This window comes from Frankliniella occidentalis, unplaced genomic scaffold, assembly GCF_000697945.3.
Source record: "Frankliniella occidentalis isolate FOCC.00 unplaced genomic scaffold, Focc_3.1 Scaffold13, whole genome shotgun sequence".
NCBI classification, from domain to species: domain Eukaryota; kingdom Metazoa; phylum Arthropoda; class Insecta; order Thysanoptera; family Thripidae; genus Frankliniella; species Frankliniella occidentalis.
In genome coordinates, this window is record NW_026267143.1 from 308,472 (window position 1) to 323,757 (window position 15,286).

At 50.0% G+C, this 15,286-nt stretch overlaps 2 protein-coding genes across 2 annotated transcripts in view; both read right to left on the reverse strand.

Annotated features, from left to right (window-relative positions):
- Positions 1–1,585: 1,585 nt before the first annotated feature.
- On the reverse strand, positions 1,586–5,041 carry LOC113209227 (uncharacterized). The gene is made up of 5 exons (XM_026426649.2): positions 4,868–5,041; positions 4,634–4,711; positions 2,495–2,973; positions 2,162–2,391; positions 1,586–1,685 (listed from the first exon to the last, which is right to left on the reverse strand). The coding sequence occupies exons 3-5, from the start codon at positions 2,963–2,965 to the stop codon at positions 1,649–1,651; spliced, it is 738 nt and encodes a 245-aa protein (XP_026282434.2). The 5' UTR covers positions 2,966–2,973; positions 4,634–4,711; positions 4,868–5,041; the 3' UTR covers positions 1,586–1,648.
- Positions 5,042–8,105: 3,064 nt separating this feature from the next.
- LOC113209520 (probable G-protein coupled receptor No18) overlaps positions 8,106–15,286 on the reverse strand; it is a 123,381-nt gene continuing 116,200 nt past the window's right edge. The window contains exons 3-5 of the mRNA XM_052263666.1: positions 11,356–12,536; positions 10,864–11,002; positions 8,106–10,776 (exon numbers count right to left, since the gene is read on the reverse strand). Of these exons, the coding sequence (XP_052119626.1) occupies positions 10,474–10,776; positions 10,864–11,002; positions 11,356–12,518 (1,605 nt within the window). The 5' untranslated portion in view covers positions 12,519–12,536 and the 3' untranslated portion in view covers positions 8,106–10,473. The remainder of the gene's footprint in view (positions 10,777–10,863; positions 11,003–11,355; positions 12,537–15,286) is intronic.

A 15,286-nucleotide genomic window follows, 5' to 3' on the forward strand; every position in this document is an offset into this window, starting at 1 on the left:
TCGAAAAGCGGCGATGTCCACTCTAAAATTCTGGTTAAAATCCTATGATCATCAATTATATGAGTAAGTATTATCGGTATTTGGCAGAAACGCCGATCGTGACACCTTTTTTCACTGGTTGTTTACGTTTCCATAAGGGCGCGGGATATGCGAGGTGGGGACGGGGAGGAGAGGGGTACGGTAGGGGACGCGGCACAGCAAAGGGGGAGAGCAATAATTACGGCATACTCACCGACAAATCGGTTGTCTGTAAGGCAAAAAAAAGAAAAAGGCTGGCTGGGAGTCGAACCCCTGACAGTTTCAGACTGGTCACAATTGAACAACCTCAGCTGCCACAGAAGTGAAGGAGATAAAATATATATCTGGGATGAGGAAAGCACTCCCAAAACAAATTGGGTACCCGTCGTTCCTGTTTAAGCGGGTAGGCGACAACACTGGTCAACAGTTGGTCGGATCTAACAGTCTGGCTGCTGGCGTGGACACACCGGATCCCATCCGAACTCCGAAGTTAAGCACGCGGGGCCCCGTGTGAAAGCGGGTTGGGTACTCCCTCTTTTTCACATTCTTTGAAAAATAGTTTGGCTGGTTTGGCCCTAAACGGCGCCTCTATATTCTGTTCGGAATGCGCTCCTCCACCGCTCCCCCCTCGCCCTCCGCGCCTGCACGCTAGTACGTAGGCAACCCATCGAGCTGCCGCGTATTCTTACGGACACCCGGTATCGTGGTCGCGGGATGTGATTCTTTCCTGGGGTAGGCAATCCCGCCTCGCTTGTCCATGATGTGATCCTTTGGGGATGCTTCCCGTCCCGCGCATCGTTGTGTGGCTCCAGGCGGCAACGCCAGGGAAGTGCCAAGTGACAATAGTGAAATGATCAGGATAATAAACTATTATGGGCGATTTGCTGATTAAAAATAATTATATTTGGCGACTTTTAAGAAATATGCACCAGCCCGTGTGTACACGACGTTTGGAGCTGAATCGTATTTGTCGTGGGAGTGTCATCGGCGTGTTCGGGAGGTCCCCAATGACGTCCCCGAGAACCCGGACGACATCGGCACTACCACATTTGGACTCAGCGTTCGAAAAAATCCCCGAACACGATATTTCAGTCGTCCTGGTCGTTCCGAGGTTGACGGTCGGTCGGTCGGTCGGTCGCGGCCAAACCGTATCTTATTTTGACAGTCCCCCCCGGGCAGAGGAAGTAACCGGAAGTAACTCAGGCTGGCCAGCCATATCTTGGAGGAGCAGGGAACAGGACGTGCAGCCCTATCTCCCCGGCGGCCGGCGGCGTTTTCCTTCCATGTTAACAGAATAAATTCGACTCGAGGTAAATGCAGTCCCTTTGGTTGCGCTTGCAATGCCGAAGTCGCAAGCACAACATGAACAGAACAAACGTGAACTCATTCTTTTAAAAGTCACATTTCGCGAACAAAGCAAATTATTTGTGAACACTACGTTGCTTTACCTTAAAAAACATATACAGTTTACAAAGTAACGCTCTCAGAGAGACCAAACACGCTCATTGCGATGCACGGGATTCTTATGGCAGGTCTCGTGTCAATCGAGTCAATGGAGTCACATACGTACTTTACAAAACTTGATTTAATTATTAAAAAGTAATTACACGACGAAACAGGATTCCTAAAACTAGTTGCCAGCTGAACTTTTCGACAAGGGACAGCGCCTGTGAAAATAAGGTATCCACTTTTAGTACCACCACCCATGAAAAGCAAAGCGAGTCGAGGTCAAAGCGAGTTCGGAGTAGAACGTTAAAGCATTTCCGTATTCAGGGTTGCCACGAAGTCCCACTTTCCAAATATCCTGACATTTTCCTGACCAAATCCTGACGAAAAAGTGACTTTATCCTGACATTTTCAGAACAAGTTGACAGCAAAATAGCGCTATTTTTAAGGGGTTAAGAAAAAAAATTGGGTATTTTTTTTAGGAAAAATATATCAAAGTGGCAAACTACCACAGCGCCACGCCTCTGGCCGAAGTAGCGCCGAGCATCAGGGCGATAACCGGTAAAAACTATTTATCCTGACACTTTTACCCCAAAATCCTGACATTATCCTGATTATCCTGACAACTTTTGAAAATCCTGACAAAATCCTGATTATCATGATTATCCTGACGCGTGGCAACCCTGGTATTACTTACAATGTGAAAGTTTTTGGTATGACCTTAATCCATTGCCGCAGGTCCTTGCACCATTCGAGGTGTCCCCCTGGTGGGGGAGGGTACGGGGGAGTATTTTTCAAGAGGTTTTTCCGGTATTTCTCTGGAATCTCCGGCCTTGACGGAAAGCGTAATAAGTCAGGTGAACAAGGCGAGAGTATCTGTGTCTGGACATCGGGGACGACAGGGTGCAGAAACTGCGGTACGCCATCCTAAAACAACAAGACAAAATATCAGTTCAGTGCAATAAATCAAGCGTAATCGATCAAGTAACAATTGACAAAAGTACGTCTAAGGCGGACACAGAAGACACACCGTCGTCAACCCGGGGTAAGCGTCCTCGTCCTCCTCCTCCTCCTCCTTGACTCCGGCCTCCTCGATGTCGACCTCCACGGTCAGCCCTTCCAACGCCCGTCCCGAGAAAGGGTCCTTGACCGGGCCGGGCTGGTCCTCGTCGGCCTCGCCTCCGGTCGGCTCCTCGCCGAGCCCCTCGTCGTCGTCGACCTGCACGGCGAGCACTGGGCGCAGGGCCAGCGGGCGGGGCTGGAGCCTGGCCGCCGCCTCTGCCGCCTGCTCGCACCAGCGCTGCGCCCGCGCCTCCTCCAGCTCCGCGGCCCGCTGCGCCAGGACCCGCTCGCGCCAGGCCCGCGTGTGCTCCGCGGCCCGCGCCCGCCGCTGCACCCCCTCCTCCTCCGTCTCCAGCGCTTGCCGCGACGCTCTGGCGCGCCGCCCGTACATGCGCTTCTCCATGAGCTTGGTCCCCACGGACTTCTTCTTCCTCGGCATTGTGCCTCCTGGTGGAATAAGCACGGGACGTGACATGTCGTTCACAATGAGCTACAGGACTGGCACACAAATCATCGGACACATCTAGTAAGCGTCAATATGTCATTGACATACAGTTATATCAGTGACACACACCAGGGGACTGTTTCGCCCTATACACTTCTGTGGTTATGCAGCTCGTTATGCAGCCACCGCAGTCCTAAGGCAAGCCCGCCTGCACGCCTGCGTGCGGTACAGTACAACTACAGATCTGTGCGGGCTGCATCTAGCCACTTGGTCACTGAAAGCTGACAGCAGGTGTATGCAGCAGCAGCACAAGTGCCAAAGACTGCAAAAAGACTGCAAATTCACAACTGATCACAATGTCTGGTCTGTATAAGACATCTTTTGCACATTTCTGAATGATATGCCAAATTTATAAGTCAGTAGGATATGTAACCTACTTAAGAATAATAATATCGGACTTGAGGTTGGGCAGAAGTATCTTCAGTGTATCTGCCATGTTACCATCTTACAGTAAAATTAAAAATTGTCCCGTAACAAAGAGTCCACAGAATCTTAAGGACTATTTAAATGAGAATTTTTTTTTAAAAAAAAAATCTCTGTGCAATTCTTTTCCAACATAGAAAAGATGGTTACTATATTTTTGAGATGTCTGACAATATGCTAACAATGTCTTCTGCTGCGTCGAAAGTTAGCTTCCGAACGGTAAGAATTGGGAGTGTTGGAAATGAAATAAAATGTTCAAGTGAAAACATTGCAGACAGACGAAAATGAATAAAACTAGAAATTTAAGTGAAACAAAATGATTTATGATTTTGTTCAACAGTAACTGCTTTAAATGAAAAGGTGTGTTTTTTTTGCACTTGGGACACACAACAAAATTTTTTAAAGGACACCTCGTGAAGAACAACATTTCCTGGCAGTCGAAAAAAATATCTTTCTTTCTGTCGAAGTCTACTGCGTTGACAATAACTTATGAAAAACAAAACAAAGGGCTATTGTAGTTACTCCTAGGATATTGCTTTAGACTACTCAATGATTATTCATTACAACTTGTTCATTTATATTTTTGTTGAATGTGAAGATTAAAATTTAACACAGTCTACAAAACTGATGTAAATTGATGAATCCCTAATGCCGGATTTAGTCTCGTGTGGCGAGGCCCGTAATTCTGTCCTCACCTCATCTGAGGCAAGGGAATCACAAATTTCGAGGGCTCTGATTGGCTTGCCAAGCTTGGATAGCCAATCACAGCTTTGAGGCCCGTGCCTCAGCTGAGGTGAGGACAGAATTACGGGCCTCGCCTCACGAGACTAAATCCAGCAAAATTGTTTCATGTCAAAGATATACATATTGACCAGACGCTAACCTAAACAGAGTAGCAGCTTTAATCTAATTTTCTAGGAAAGAGAAAAAAATCATGATTTAAATTTTGGATAAATTGATTCACTAAGACTCAAGTGTATTGGGGCAGAGCTATATAACCTTCCGAAGTACGAGACATTTGGATCCCAAATTTCCATCTCCTTAAACAAATATCCTTGTTTGCAAATGCAAGCACTACGTAAAAGTAAGCAAGAAAGTATTTTGACAAAGAATTGTTGAACCATTCAATAACCTATCGAAAAGTCTTTCTTAAATTAACAATTAAACAAGAATACTTACAAAACAAACGCTTTGCTCGCAGAATCACAGTGAACTTTCTTCCAAAGGTAAATGGAAGTCTTAAAACAAAACCGGAATCTAAAACAAAATGCGACATATTTTGGAACTGTGCTTTCTAAGACTAACCATATAAAACAATTTCGCACGAAAAGTAAGTAGATGTAAATAAAAAACAACATACAGAGAACCTAACCTCTGTCTGTATATACGTTGTTTACTTAATTTAATACTCACCACCTCTGAAATATGATAAAACTCCATATTTCGTATCGAATTTCCTTCATTTTTAACGAAATAGGAAGATTCAATCATGACAACAACCACAGCAATAAAATCAAAAAGAAACGTAACAACAGCTGACAACTGATTGACAGACGTCGTGCATAGAACGTATTTGCTATTCGCAGTTCATAGTTCAGGATAGTGTCAATAATACCAATACCTGCTAATACCAGCGGAGACGTTCGGGGAACAGTGGAAACTTCAGGCATCGGTGTCACCTTAAATTTTGAAGTTTACCGGGTGTCCAAGGCTAAAACATGCCAGCACGTTGGGTTGCCTATGCATTGGCTGCAGGGGCTGCAGGGGCCGGGGCCCAGCGGGGAAGGAAGAGGGGAAGCGCCACCCGCCTCGGGCATAGGCAACCCAACGTACTGACACCCGGTACAATACTAGAGTAGACACTCAGCCAATTAATAAGCATTTGTTTTTTTGATTATTGAAGCAACTTTGCTGTGGAGATATTGGATTATCCATTGGAAACTATATTTCTTCCAAAGTAGCACATCCCCCTCCCCGCCCTTCTGAACGCCTCCCCGTTCTGTAGCCAGTGTTTGTCTATCGGAAGTGTAATTTTGCCCGACTCGAGTGCACCACCATCTCCGCCCCGCCCCTCTTCCCTCTGCTCGTGCAGACCCCCCCCCCCACACCCACACTTGCCCCCTGTCCGCAAACCTGTCCTCGTCCGCGGGATGGCCCATGCTGTCAGCGGCGGCTGTCCACCTCCACTGTCCGGCCTTGTTGACACTGAGGAGCGGGCAGGCATTGGATGGCCTCGCCACCACCTCAACACCAACCACCACTCCATCACCCTGGCGGCCGATACCGAAGGGAAAACGGCAAGAAGGGGAGGTCGGGGCGAAAAAGCTGTTTGTTGCCTTCTATCAGGTGAGGTGAAGCTCGTAACGCTGTCTAAAGAAAAAGAAAGGCAGAAATGGACAAGAAAGATACTTAAGATTGCGCCCCCCCATAAAGTGTTCACTTCAGCACAGCCCACAAGGTGTGAGCAATATGGGATACACGGCATAGCAGCCGTGTGAAGTCATTGGCCCGTCGAGTGGCTGCTTCACGGCTGCCTCCAACTGGGATGTCGGGTCGGGTGCCACTAACGTTAAGGTAGTGAGCGAGGGTGAGCCACCTGATTGGGAGTCTTAAATCTGTGCTACAGAACCCCTGAATGTACGCAACCCACGCGCCCCCTCCCCCCCCCCCTCTCCAATCAGCCCCCTGCCCGTCCTTCGTGTCGCCCCGGGGGACGTTCATTGCGGAGACGCCTCTAATTCAGAGTTGTGTGAATGGCGGTTTTTGCATTCGAATCGAATCGGATCGAATCCCACTCTGCTACCTGAGTTGTTTGGCGGGAGGTGGGTGGATGTGCCCGAGAAAGGCAGTACGCCAATAAGCTATACGCACACGCTGCTCCTCGACGGAACGGAGCCACAGAATTTTTGAAATGTAAAGGCACGGGGAAGCCACCCAAAAAGCTTCAAAGACCTTAGTTGTTTTCATGCCCTTGTACCAAAGCAAACCCATATAACGCCTTTTCAAAGTAGTGCGACTTTGCCGGCTGCGTTTTACCAGTATGACTCTGATGAAAATCATATTTGCCAAAGCCCGACCGAACTTTCGGGGACCCTATTCAGGAATAAAGTTGTTTGCCACACACACGACGCGGCATGCGCGGCGGGCAGCAATACTGCGGCGCGGTCGCTCCAGTTCCGGGTCCAGTTAAAGCAGCCGTCTGGATACGGTCCCTGTCGCTGTGTTTCAATGGCTCCCCTCCCCTCGCTGCGTCACTGGGAATTATTCTGTGCCATGGGCGATAGAGGGCAGAGGCAGCGGAGACCAACTGATGATAAGAATTAATGTTGGTTTCACGGTCGGGCGACTTCCTTCTGCTGGGAGGGGGCGCTCGACGCTCTGCTAAAGGACCCCGTCGAGGACCTCTCTTTGCGCCTCGAGTACTCGGCTGTCAAGTGCCGGATCGAGCGGAACCCTCCGTTGTGGAGGACCAGCCCCCCTGATCGCCGTGCCAACAGGCGTGGCACACCACCAACAACTGTGCACCTCCACGTCGAGTCCATGTCCAACTATAAGGAAAAGTTTGACGTCGCGCGCGCTCTGCAAGGTGCGAGGCGGGGGGCCAGGAGGGCGCAGGCGCTGGAGGGCCGCCGGCCGGGCGCAGCTGCTAGGCGGGACGGCCTATCCACCCGGCTGCAGGCGCCCTGGCCCAGCGCAGCCTAACGAGCGAGGAACGAAGCACGACTCATGGCTCACGGCTCAGGGAAACCCGCCAAGTGGAAACTCCCGATTTTCATTCTACTTTGGCAAATTGTTGGTCTAAATGTGTCATCGAAGGACACACATTAAAAAATCTAGCTTAAATTCATAGGTGTTATTTTGGGCTGCTATTTCAACTTTTTGTTATAATTTTCAAAATTACTTTCCTTCAGGTAAAACGTCCAATTTCGAGCTTCTGGGTGTAAATTTCACCCGTGTTGCTCTATCTTAAGCCGTCGTTTTGGCGATATACTGCCACAGTTAGACAGGGAAATGTTGGGTGTGGTGTACAATGCGGTAGTAGGCCAAATGTGCATTTTTTTCGGTTTGCACAGATTTGTCAGTCTGTTTCAAACTATTTCACAAAACAACTGAAAGGATTTGTTTTGGAATTTACCATGTAGTGAAAACAACGACATTGACCCTATTTGGCTTTCCTCAATGGATTCCAGAGAGGCCTCGCGAAGCCCTGGACCCTATTGGCATTCGCTCGACTATCCTGCCCAGGACAATGCTGCTGTTGAGAGGGATTCCGTGCGTGAACAGGCCATACCCCCCGCGTCGCGTCGTCACCGTGCGCCCCGTTGAATGTGAATGTGCGTCTGCTGTTTCTGTCCCCCTTCCAACCCATTCGGACTCATGGCCCGATACGTATGACCTTCCATGACCCGAGGCACCTCGAGCCCCGCGTCGTCAGCCCGTCGTGGCCCTGGGCCGCCCTGGGCCGCCTCGGCGCCCCCTGACCTGCGATACGGCGCGCGCCGTGACCTTGGGTCGCCCCCTCCCCCCACCGCACGCTATTACAGGTGCACTCGCTCGCTCTTTTGAAGCTCCGATATCAATTGGAACTCAGTTGGAAAGCGAGGAGAAAAGAATCGGCTGAAAGCGGTGTGTGATAATAAGACACATGGGATAAGTGGGCTGCACCAGGCAGTTATCACATTTATTCCTCTCATCTACACGAAACTCAAAATTAAAACGGTGAGAGATGACTCGGGTTTCATAGTGACACACACTATGGCGGAAAGACGACCTGCACAGCTCTCTGAAGAAAACTGAATGAGCACTCAGAAAAAAACAGTTTCCATAAGTAAACATTTGTGAAAATAATCATTACAAAGACACAATGTGTTACAAGTGCAAATTATTTGTGGAGCAAAATGAAATTATGTTGTCACAATGTCCACATAGCTAGGAGTAACGAGCGCGTTTACGTTTTTCGAGTACAAAATGTCATTTAGTAAATTCGAACGAACAGTTTAATGTCTAGGTATTACTTGTGACAAACAGCAAATGCTTTGATCTTGCAACGAATTAGTTTTCGTCACCCAGTGAGAAATGCATGTCGAAACGATGTCGTTCCGACGTCGATTCGACCAGTTTTCCATCGTTTCGATGTCGTTTCGACGTCGATTCGACTTGTCATTTCTCACTGGGTATTACAAAAACAATGTAGATGTGGTGACAGATTCCCGTTTTTCTGTACACTGCATTGAGGTTGAATTTAGTAAAGTTATAACGGTACGTGAATCATCTATTTTTTAAAAACATTTGAAAAGCGTAACGCTGTGGAGACCGTTTTCCGCCGAGTATTCAACCGTCGTCTTTCCCAAAAAGAGGCACGTAGACTAGCCTTGTTCTGACTAGAATCAGTTCATCAAGCAATAACACACATTATCACAAATATCATCCATGCTCCCGCATGGGAAATGCTTTGTACTTTATTTTACTAGCGTGGAAGTTGAGCAAGTTCTTAGGTTCACAGATCTCCGTGAACAAACTTCTATACTTCCGAATAGGATGCAGTTTAGCCTCAGAATATTTTTAACAACAGACCACACACCACAATACTCATTAACACTCATTCCATACTCATTTTATATCAAAGTAATCGGCAAGGATTCATCAATGAGCTACTTCTTTAAAATATTTTGTTTTTCTGCAAAGTGCGAATTGGCACAATATCCGATTGGACTGACTTTTCTTTGAAACCGAATAATTTACATTGTATCCTGAACTGGGGGATCTCATCTAAAAATACATGTAACATATCAAAGTAATAAATATAATAAGCGTTTAGACGAGCCAGAAAATTTGTAATCAATTCTTTAGATAATTTGTCTACTTCATGTTGAGCATCGACATGATATGGTTTTATCGATTTCGGAGACACTAATACGAACGAATCGTTGCCAAATCTATCAGGCATTTCATCCAAAAATTCTCTGTCCGTACAAAATGGAAGATTTTTTGATATAAAATTATTTGCGCATATGAGAACAAAACCAGCCAGCAAATGGTAACTCCAGTAGACGTATATAAGCTATCGAAGCACGGAAAAGGGCGTTTATGTCGACATAGTGGACGGGTATAGTGATAATTAATGGCGACATTTCTCACAATTTCTCGAGATTGGAACATGAAACGCGTCGTATGATACGTACATTATACGTCGTATTATACGTCGTACATTATATACATTATGTATCCTCCAACAGCTTTAAATAAATAGGCAAGGTTCTCAACGACAGTTGACTTGACCATCACAATAAAATGGAGCCACGTGTAATCTAGGCCTAGAGCATTGATGTTGCTTGGGGATTTTATCTCCGAATATTACATTAAATTCGAATAGTTACTTTGATTAGTCAAACCGTTTCGTGCCCGTCACATTGACATCATTTTGACATTAACTTGATATCCAATTGCTGGCTGGGAAGTTTTACATGGCATAATTCAGTACGTCTAACAGATTTTTAACACTATTTTGTACAGTAGGTGGCATGTAAATTTTACGCTCTTGGACTCTCCTCACAAAACTTGAATGTTCAATATTAAACCTGAATATGAAAATCGTGATAAATGGAAATATGACTTATCTAGGCAGTATAGGGGGCCGTAGATAAATGTATGATAGACCAACGACAATAATACGAGTAGCATAAATGGCTTCATGGGGCCATTTGTACTACAATTATGCGGTGTAAACAAAAATTCAAACCTTTCATAATACTATAAAAATAATGTGGGAAATAGGCCTTCGACGTTTCGATCGACGAAGCAAAATTACAGGGCGGAAACTACTTATTAGAGAACACCGTGACGAGTCCTACAGGGGCGGTGCACGCAAAACCGCCCCTCTAGTTGGTCACTACCCTCTTAAAAATAGCAAAACGATGCGGCGTATCACTTTGGACGTTCACACGAGGAGCGAGAAATAATGTTCGTATCTTTTTTCTAAAGTTTCTGTTCTCTCACATATACGAAGTAACGTATCATCATCACATCATAAAGCAGCTCGGGAAGCAGCGGTTGACGAGCTTCTTGAAGGCACGCCGGAAGTCAAGGTTAAAGATGGTGTAAATAATAGGATTGAGGGCTGAGTTGATGTAGCCCAGCCAGGTGATGAAGTTGATGAACTTGTCCGTGGGGCAGCACGAAGCGCAGAAGGGCAGGATGACGTACATGAGGAAGAAGGGGAGCCAGCAGAAGACAAAGACTCCCATGATGATGCCCAGGGTGCGGGCTGCTCGCCGCTCCTTCGACAGCGAGATGCGCTGCTTCTCCTCAATAAACTGGAAAACCTGGAGTAAAAAATGTAGAGAGACAAAAATGAAAAAATTGAGGACATCTCTCGCTATGAAAAAATACCGGTACCCTGCTTTGCTTACTTGTGTCGGTCTCTTGGTGACGGGTGCGGGAGCGGGCGTGGGGATGAGCACGACGCACGGCGCCTCGCCGTCAGCCGGGCCCGAGGCCGGGGCCGAGGCCGGGGCCGAGGCCGGGGCCGCCTCGCGCTGACTGGAGTCCCTGGAGCGGGTCCACGGTAAAAAGAAGGTCTTGAAATCCCAGGAAATTTCTGGGATTTCAAGGTTAGGTGGATAATTTCAAGATTGGCCCTTGAAATCCCAGACTCTGTCTTGAAACCCGTAGCTTCCAAGGGAAATCCTTGGAATTTTCGTCTGGTATTCAAGGGTTTTCCTTGAAGTATCCAGATCGTGCTTCAAGGAAAACCCTTGAATACCAAACAAAAGTTCCAAGGATTTTCCTTGGAAGCTACGGGTTTCAAGGCAGAGTCTGGGATTTCAAGGGCCAATCTTGAAATTATCTACCCGACCTTGAAATCCTAGAAATTTCCTGGGATTTCAAGACATTCTTTTTACCGTGTCTGGCTGCCCGTCGTGTTGGTGGCGCACGAGTCCTGCTCGGCGCCGGCCGGGGTCGGGGCCAGGGCCGCGCCCGGCGGGTGGGCGCTCGGCACGAGCAGCTGGTTGGCGTGGACCCCGCCGCCGTCCTTCCAGAACTTCTTCTTGCCCTTCTTCCTGCGCTTCTTGGTGTCCCGGCGGAAGCTGCCGCTGTGCTCGTTGTGGTTGGTCTCGGAGCTGACGGACTCCTGGTCGATCTGGCCGCCGCCGCCGCCACCGCCCTGCTGGCCGCCCTGGTGGTGGCCGCTGGCGTGGTGGTGGTTGTGGTGGTGGTGGTTGTCGCTGGCCGAGGCCACGGTCTGCCGCACGGCGTTGAGCTTGGAGGCGCGCGCGCGGTCCCGCAGCCGGCGCCGCGTCGCCACGAAGATGCGCGCGTACACGCCGCTCATGATGACGAGCGGGATGTAGAAGGAGCCGAGCGACGAGTACACCACGTAGCCGCGCTGGCTGGTGAGCTGGCAGGGCGTGTCGGGCTCGAACACGTCGGGCCAGTCGTTCCAGCCGGCGAGCGGCGGCGAGCAGATGATGAGCGAGAGCCCCCACACGAAGGCGATCATGAGCAGCACGCGGCGCAGCGTGCGCTTCTGCGCGTAGTTGATGGGGTCGGTGATGGCCCAGTAGCGGTCCAGCGCGATGGCGCACAGGTTGAGGATGGACGCGGTGCAGCACAGCACGTCGCACGTCAGCCACAGCTTGCACACCCACATGGGGAACACCCACTGGCCCGTGATGGCGTACACCACGTTCAGCGGCAGCACCAGGATGGCGACCGTCAGGTCGGCCACGGCCAGCGACACGATGAAGAAGTTCTGCACGATGCGCAGCGGCGTGTAGCTGAAGACGCTCAGGATGACCAGGACGTTGCCGACGATCGTCACGACGATGATGGAGAGGAGGGTGACGGCCGTGAGCACGGCCTCCCACTCGGCCACCGCCAGGTCCACGTCGAACAGGTAGCTGCGGTAGCGGACGTGCTCCGGCTCGGGGCAGCCGACCGCCGCCAGGAACGGGTCGTCCGTCGCGTTGAAGACGGCGCTGTCGTTGAACACGGCGGTGAGCAGGTCCGGGGCCGCCGTGGCGCCGGGCAGCACCAGGTCGTCCAGGTGGTCGAACCACTCCATGGCCGGGCTGGGCGCGACCTGCAACACACGGGGAGAGCGTCGTGGTGAGCGACCCAGCACCTCAGCAATGCTGAGCATGTCACACTGCCTCGCCTCAGTGAGCCTCCCCAGCACCGTCCCTACATTATTTCGACGCTCAATTCCATCCCCCCGTGAGCCGAATACACTGTAAATATAGGGCGCCTAACATCCGGGATGAGAATATGAATAATAGCGCGCGGGGGGCGCCTTGGTCGCCTCTGGTGGACACGTGCGCGGGGCTGTGCGGGGCGGAGCCGGCAGAGCAGCGGCAGACGGACTGTGGTGGGCCAGGTGAGGGACTTAATGAACGCGGTCGGGGGTTCGGGGGGGATGAGGGTAACGAGGGATGATTGGGGTGGCGTGCGAGAGGCCGCCGGGTGTGGAGGACCCCGAGACGAGCGGTGTGCCAGAGCGGCAAACGGCGCGCGGTTCATTTAGATCGAGGGGGGAGGGGAGGGGAGAGTTTTCCTAATAGCCCTTTTTATGCCGAGTCATTGAAAAGGAGAGGGGGTGAGGGACGAATCGCGTGAGGTGGGGAACAGTGTCTGCAGTTCAAAACGGACTGCATACTGATATCAGCCCCCCTGCGAGCCGATGGGGCCAGGCCGGGCCCGGGGCGGCCTGTTCTCGCGGCTCGCGGCCGGTCCCCGGCTGGTCCCCGGCTGGTCCCCGGCTGGTCCCCGGCTGGTCCCCGGCTGGTCCCCGGCTGGTCCCCGGCTGGTCCCCGCGGTCCGCTGGTCGATACCGTACACCGCATGACCGCCGGGGTAATTGCAGAGCGCGACCGTCGCGGCCGTGACCGCCCCGCACCGCCCCCAGCCTGCTACTTACTTTTTTTTTTCTTTTTAATTTGTCACCGGCGTCTTTTTTAAAACGGCTCGGCGCTGCCCCACCAAGTGCGCCACGTGGCGACTCGGAGACGCTGTGCAGGCTGGTGGCGGGCGCCGGCCAGCTCGATAGAAGTGTCCTCGGCCATCGCTCGTCGATGGACGCCTGCCGGCCTCTAGGCTACGAGCAAGAGAGTCGCAAACCCAGCAAGGCGTCGGTCGATCGAGGCATCATGTTTGACAAGGCTACTCGAAAATCTTATACTCCGTTAAGAATTTGGTCGTTGTTTTCACGCTGCACTACCCACCACAACCCACGAACTGTTGCATATCCATCCAGCCTTTTTAGCAGATGATACCTTAAAAACCTTTCGACTATACGTAAAGAGTAAGTGCCTGTCCGGCTGAGTGTCGAGTCGTCGAGTCGGATGCGTCGTTATGCATGAACCGAGAGACTCGAACTCTGGGCTGAGAAGTATTGAATCTTTAACACACTAACTGGATTTTTGTCTTCTATTTGTACGAATTCAAGCAACCAAATTTTTCGCACACATTCCTGCGTTGATTTGGACATTTTTCTGCATTCATTTGTAGGAAATCATGCACTTTTGCGTACAAATTTGTGCGAAACTTAAACGTAGGTTTTAACATAGTGCGAACGTTTGCACACAAACATACAAATACATTTAGTGTGAATCTGAAATAACGTTTGACCAAGAAGCTCGAACGAGCGACACCATGGGACTGTGGTACTCTTGCAAAGGGTTTGGACAGAACTCTCCATAGCGCTGCATAAGTGGGACGAATTAGAGACATGGACGGCATTTGCATAAGGTCATGTCTGCTCAACAACAGGCGTGTCTGTGCAACACAAGACGTACGGGAGGGCGTGCGCATGAGCGGCGCTGCGGTGCTGAAGACGAGCGTGCCGCGAGCCTTACGCCACAAGACCACCATAACTACTAACAAACAAAGCATCCAAAGCATGTCGTACACATTTCCTAAGATTAAACTGACGTAACGTCTGCACTCTGAGAAGTTTTGACTGGACAATGCAAAGATAGCTTCGTAACCAATGTGAAAAATCGTCATACGTTTTCGAGGACATTTTTCATGATGTTTCGTATAATTATACAATTTGGAAATTGTAAATTTACAAGTACTTGTTAACGCCTTGATTTATCGACAAGTAAGAAATGGGCTGTCGGAAATGTAGATCCTATTTTGTAAATAAAAATTGCCACCAATGTTCGACGGAGATATATTTTACAGTGAGCCTACATCGAAAAAGGGAGCATCCTGGCCTGCGAAGCAATACTTTGAAATTCCGAAGTGCCTGTGAGGAAGGCAGTCCGGCTGGGAGCCTCTGCCGGCTCTCCGCGGACGCTCGCCTCGTCTGGGATGGCCGGCACGCGCCCCCGGGATGGGATCCTCACAACGCCGACCCGCGACGCCCTCCCGGACCAGTTGGTTGTCGCGATTACTATTTGAAGAAACAGATCTACAAAACGGTCGAGGACAGGAGAGGGCGGCGGCGGCGCACGGGACGCTATTCGCACGACAAACACAGCGAACAACCACTGCGAGCAGCGACGGCGAGTCTGTGTGCTTTTGAGATGAGGGGGAGGGGCGAGGGACGAGGGGCGGCAGGGGAAGGGAGGGAGCGGTAGGGGGCGCTCATACCACAACCGCAATGTGTGTGTGTGTGTGTGTGTGTGTACCTGTGAGTATGTTTGCCCCCCCCCCCCTCCCCTTTTCCTCTTCCAATCCAAGTCAACAATACTTTCAAGAGGAACAGATTATTTGTCTGGTGTGTCCGGGAGATGAATGAGTTGCTGTTGTGGCAGGTGGTGAAGGGGTAAAGTATGAACAAGAAACTAAATAATGGCGGAGGAACAATATGTCAGTTTTGCAAATATT

Coding starts and splice junctions, on each gene's coding strand:
- LOC113209227 (XM_026426649.2), bottom strand. CDS start 2,965: ATGCCGAGGAAGAAGAAGTCCGTGGGGACCAAGCTCATGGAGAAGCGC. Junction 2,392..2,494: donor CTTACCCCGGGTTGACGACG/GTGTGTCTTCTG, acceptor TTGTTGTTTTAG/GATGGCGTACCGCAGTTTCT. Junction 1,686..2,161: donor ATACCAAAAACTTTCACATT/GTAAGTAATACC, acceptor TTATTTTCACAG/GCGCTGTCCCTTGTCGAAAA.